The sequence below is a fragment of the Medicago sativa genome, chromosome 5 (genome assembly GCF_051527215.1).
Source record: "Medicago sativa cultivar Bolivia chromosome 5, Bolivia_mono, whole genome shotgun sequence".
NCBI lineage: Eukaryota > Viridiplantae > Streptophyta > Magnoliopsida > Fabales > Fabaceae > Medicago > Medicago sativa.
The window spans coordinates 63152577-63158699 of NC_140753.1; the positions used below are offsets into that span (position 1 = coordinate 63152577).

The following is a 6123-nucleotide window of genomic DNA, read 5'->3' on the forward strand; positions in this document are numbered from 1 at the left end:
TTCTTCTTTCCTTTTTCAAATCAAATCACAAAAATCTCACAAAAATACATGAACCCAGCATGAACAATGTGAACCCAGATTAAAACTCGTAGTTACTCAAATTTCTCAAAACCAACACCAACAGTGATGAATTCGAGCTTCAAAACCAACAATCTTCATTAACACAAATTGAATCGAACAACAACATCAATACACCAAAACACAAATCGGCTCCATCAATCACCCTAACATAACATTGATTTTCGATCTCAAACAACAATTACCAGGAACAGCAGACTGTGTTCATGAAACGTGAAGTAAGAAGAGGGTGAAACGGGATCCAAGCACAAGAACAATTACAGGTCGATACAAAGAGGAAGGAGACCCGCATTAAAGAGGGACCGAACCGGATTCAAGCCACCACAACACAGCCGAATCCAATGTTAGGATCTATTCGCGAGGTAACGGCGAGGCAGATCGGAAGTGGTGCAAGCTATATCGATTTCCAGTTAGAAGTTTTCCTTCGCAAACCCCTTTCTTCTCCGATATAACCCTAAGGTTTGGTTTCCTTCAATCTTTTACTCATAGTTGCTTTGAATCTGTCTGTAACATATGAATCTTGCTTCGTTTTTGAACAAAATTACCTGTAAATGGCTTTCTAAATCCAGATCAGTGTCTTGCTTTGTTATTGGAGATGTTTTTCGTTTTAACCGAGGCTTGATGTTTGTGTTTTGTTTAACTTTGAACCATCCCATCAATTCCTTGTGTTGTTCTGTTTAAAGGAGTCATGTTGATTTTAAAACAAAATTTTGAGAGAAGAAGAGCATGAAGGAAGGGGGCGATGCTGAACCCTTTTAGTGAGAGAGGGAGTGAACACGTTTTTTTGGAGGAAAATAATTTTCTTGTCAATTGTTTAACAGCCACCATATATATGCTAACCCATTAATCCAGACCCATACCCACTGAGTTAACCCGCTCCAGCTTGCAAGGCTTAACCCAAGCCCATTTTCGGTTTACTAGACCCAGTAACATCCTTGCTGTTTTCCTGCTTGCTTTATACACCCCCTGAGATGCTCCTGCACCCCCATCTTGCATCATATTTTATTCTACTTCTTTCAAAACATTTTTGAACTCATTTTGTGACATAATTCTTGCACCTTTTTAACACTTTAACTTTCATGATGCTTTATTTCATTTTGCTTTGATATTTAAAAGAAACATTTTACGCATTTTAAGTATTTTTTTTACTCTATAATATTCTTTGATAATTTTGCTCTATCACTTCAATTTTTACTTCATGCATTTCCTTAAAACTTCAACATCATGCATTTTCTTTGATAAGTCATCCTAGTATGTCGTACCTCTAAGCTTTCTTATTATCTTGCTTGCTTTAATTCTAGTATAATCTCTTGCATTTTTCTTCTTCTTGCAATTTATTTAAGCCCCATGATATTTAGTGTGTATAACTAGGAAAGGGATGTATATTTTTAACTATTGGTTTGTAGCTTGGCAAAGAGGCCATAGATTGTACCTAGGAATTTTTGTAATAATGTAGGTAACACAAGCACCGACACTTGCACCGACACTGTCACTTTATTTATCGCCTTACGCTCGCTTTATTTTTCACGTTATTACGTTAGCTTTCCGTTATTTAGAAAAATCATTTTTACCTCAAAAATTCAAAAGTCAAATTATTTTCTTAATAAACCTTGGATCCAAATCCAAGAGATTTTTCCTTTATTTTCTTAATCAAATTCCTAAATGAATCTTAATTAAACTTAAACTAAATTTCATAAATAAAATGAAACAACCTCACTCCTATTTTATTCTTCTATACCTTGAGGTCTCGCAACCCTTCTTAAAACCATTTTCAAAATAATTAAAATCAACATAACCCACAAAAAAATATATTTTTGAGAGTGAACTACGACGGTTTTGATCCCTTTTAAGGGTACGTAGGCAGAGGCTTTAATCCTTTCAAATCGATCAAATAAAAATAACCAAAAACTCCAACTTCTTCTCCCTCCATTCTTTCACTTATACTTTAAGCAATAATTTTCCAAATAAAAAATAAAGTTAGAAAGAGGTTCTCACGGAGTACCGTGAACGACGCGGGTGCCTAACACCTTCCCGAATCGTAACCGACCCCCGGATCCAAAAAGGGTTTTTCAATCTCTTTTTCCCTTCCCAAGAATAAAATCGAGCAAGTCCGGTAGATTGAAGGTTCAAGTCCAATCAATGGCTTGACACCCGAAAATCTTGGTCTACAAAAATGGCGACTTCACTGGGGATCCTACGCGGGTTTAGCCCACCTTTCTTTCTTTATTACTTTTGCTTTATCATTTGTATATACTTTGTAAATACTTTTACGTGAGTGGTGAGACAAAGTCCTATACCCGGACTCGAGTGAAACATAAGATAGGGGTGGTAGACTCATAGTGGCATACCGAGAGTATTCTCGTGTCTTGTCACACGTGAGATAACCACACTTAGCGGAGGAGCTTAAAGTGATATATGTCGGCGGGTGTTGTCACGCTTAGACTCTATTGCTTTTAAGTTTCCGTTTGTACGCTAAGGACCTTTAGTAACCCTTAACCCATCTTGGCTTTTTTTAGGATGTAGTGCGGTGGCTAAGCCGGGTGATGTCTCGGTATTAGTCTACTTGCAATGCTACACTCGAACTAGACTTTCCTACGAACGTTGTTGGACCGGGTGTTGTCTCGGTATCCGATAAAGTTCTGTGGCGGTTGTAATTCGGGAACCTTGGTAGAACCCTTGTTACTTGTGCAATGGAAACTTTAGTCCTTACCAAATGGCGTTTTTATCCTTAAGCTCCATCATTGTATATCTTAAACTTCATCATGTATTCCTTGCATAATCATGCATACATGCATTCATCCATAAACCTTTTTTTTTCATCCATTAAAAAAAATATATTGAAGGATTTAGCCAAGCTTTTTGTAAACATCAAAGGTATGAACCTTGTAAGAATGAACACCGAGCAATACAACTTCAAAAATCTCAACTAAGCTTTTGCTTTTGTTAAGAACTTCTTTCTTGGGTTCGTTCTTACCTTTTGAAATGGAAACCTATTGCAATATCTTTACAATTCTCAAATGAAACCATATTCCTTTACGATGTTTACAATTCACCTTGATAAATCCTTCGATGAAAAAAATTGTATATTTTTGCATAAACATATCATGCATCATTTTGCATCCATAGTTTCTAGTCTGTGTCTCACATTGTGTCTTCTCAATAAAAGGTCAATCCATCAGTCTACTCGTATCTACAACACTCGAGCAAATCAGAATGGATCATCGTGAACAAGAGAATCACAAGCTTCGTGAAGAGGTGATAACCCTCCGGGCCGAAAATGAGATATTGAGGAACTTGGTATCTTTGATAATGTTTGCACAGGGTCAGCCATCATCTCTTCCTATTGTCAGTACTCAAGCTCAGACGGTTGCTTCCACTACCCCGATTTCAACAGTGTTTGCTAGTACTCCTCAACATGCTATGCTGGAAGGTTATCTCTGGAGTACACCTTTAAGTTCTGGTGAAGTGTTCTGTCCCGATGTCTCTAAGGTTCAGGCTCCTTTTGTGCAAAAATCAGGCCCTTTGATCCCTCAAGCTGCTATGACCTACTCAGCTCCTTTGATTCATACTACTCAGCAGGGTCCTCGGCCAATCTATCACCCAGAAAATGTGGTTGCACACGACCGGATAGCTGAACTTGAAGAAAAGTTTGACAAAATACAATTGGAATTGAAAGCTCTTCGTGGGAAAGAACTGTTTGGGAAAAATGCTTATGATCTTTGCTTGGTTCCCAATGTCGTTATACCACCCAAATTCAAGGTCCCTGATTTTGAGAAGTACAAAGGAAACACTTGCCCTGAGCTTCATTTGGTAATGTACGTGAGGAAGATGTCTGCTCAAGTAGGTAATGATGAACTCCTTATCCACTGTTTCCAAGATAGTTTGACTGGTGCTGCACTGGTATGGTATGTGGGTCTGAGCAAGGATGATATCAAAACTTTCAAGGATCTGTCTGAGGCTTTCATCCAGCGATACAACTATAACTTGCACTTGGCTCCAAACAGAAAGGAACTGCAGGCCATGACTCAGAATGATAATGAATCCTTCAAAGCTTATGCCCAACGTTGGAGAGACTTCGCTGAACAAGTTCGTCCACGTCTAGAAGAGAAAGAGTTGACCGAGATTTTCCTGGAAACTCTGGATCCGTTCTATTTTGAGCATATGCTTGCAAGTGCATCTGGCAATTTCGCAGATATGATGACCGCGGGCATGCGTATTGAAGATTGGGTTCGAAAAGGACATTTGATCAAAGAAATTGTTCCCACAAATGGTTCAGAAGAGGAAGACCAGGAAATGAGTGTGGCAGAAAGTCAGCCTCAACAACAGTATCTGGCTTACCACCCTGTTACCGCTGTTATGCCTGTCACAAATGCTCTGTAAAGTTCGGGTTATCAACCCCAGTTTCAGCAAAATCAACAACAGCCTCGACAACGGACTTCAAGGAAGCAGATCGATCCCATTCCCATGAAGTATGCAGAGTTGCTTCCAAAGTTGCTTGAAAGGAATTTGGTCTATACCAAGGCACCTCTGCCAATGCCAACAAAATTGTCAACCCGGTACAGGCCCGACCTCTTTTGTGCTTTCCATCAAGGGGCACCAGGTCATGATATTGAGCACTGTTGTGCATTGCAGAAGATAGTTCAGAAGTTGATCCAGAAAAATCTCATACCTTTTGAAGAGTTTTGAATTTGAATACGCAAGTTAATCCGCTATCGGATCTTGGTGCATGGAATGTTTAGCTGGAATTGGGTCTTTGCTGATGTTTATTTCTATTACTCATCTGTTTAATTAATATGTTTGTTTGTTGCTTTATGTTTTTCAAAAAAAATCCTTTCATCCCACCCGAGATGGAAGTGAACTTGTTTAGGGCTTTTTGCTTTATGTATTTTCATCATTAATTAAAAGGTCGTCTCGATCTCGACTTTGTTTTATTTTGTGCTTTTTCTGGAAAAATGGTAATACAAAAAACCAAAAAAAATTCTTTTTCTTTAAATCATTTTCACATACCTGCATAATCATAATGTTTATATCAATAATCAAATCATGCATTAATAAACCCGTTGAACACTTTAACCCTATGCTCTCTCTCGACTTTGAGTTCTCTGTGTTCGAAACTGAAGAAAAGGAGGATGAAAGTTTCCTAAATGTGATATATTGCCTACTGGGGCATTTTGGCAGTCGAAGCTGCATGTATCAAGAAAGATTGTCCAGAAGAGGACTTTCGTGTACAAAGACTAGCACGAGATGCTACCATCTTCCTTGCAGGGATATTGTACTTCACGTGCACACTTTAACAGGGGCAACCCCCCCACCATCCCTCAATATACAATATAAAAGCAGTGCCCCACATGGAGGTCAAAGTTCTGTCAACGGGAATTCCAATGAAAGCTAAGCTGGATTGAATTTAAAAGTGTTATTGCAATGTGCCCTGTACAGTTATGTCAAAAGGATAAAGCAAGTATTTGACAAAGAAGGCTCGTCCCCGTGAAAGTCAAGAAAGTGGCTTTGTGCTAAAAATGTGTTACCTGATTCCAGGGGCAATGTATGCCTAATTACCAAGGATAGTGATGAACTTGTGTGTCCTATGAATGCCAGTGCAGTCAAGAAATACTTTGTTAAAATGAAAAGCTCGATAAGTCGCAAACTGGAAAAAGCGGCTTAGGCAAAAAAGAGCGTCTCGATGGATTGAAAACCTGAAAGGGCGGTCCATGCAAAAATTAGAGACATGGAAAAAAAGAAATCAAAAATCAGCTCGATAAGTCGCAAACATTAAAAAAGCGGCTTAGGCAAAAAAGAGCGTCTCGATGGACTGAAAACCCGAAAGGGCGGTCCATGCAAAAGTTAGAGACATGTAAAAAGAAAAAAAGTGATAAAAAAAATGTGTTTATCCTGATAGGTTGACACCCGCAAGGGCGACCTATGCAAAAGTTAAGGATTGTGACAAAGTAACTGCATCTGGTCGGACATGACTCACTTGGGGAAATTCAGCCGTCAAAAGACGTCCGATTTATGGCAAGGTAACTGCATCAATTCAAATATGATTCA

General features: G+C 38.8%; 1 protein-coding gene across 1 annotated transcript; it reads left to right on the plus strand.

Annotated features, from left to right (window-relative positions):
- The first annotated feature begins 1183 nt into the window (after positions 1 to 1183).
- Positions 1184 to 5825, plus strand: LOC146923904 (uncharacterized). Its single transcript, XM_085708984.1, has one exon. It carries the CDS (start codon positions 3292 to 3294, stop codon positions 4456 to 4458), a length of 1167 nt encoding a protein of 388 aa, XP_085565110.1. The 5' UTR covers positions 1184 to 3291; the 3' UTR covers positions 4459 to 5825.
- The last annotated feature ends 298 nt before the right edge of the window (positions 5826 to 6123 follow it).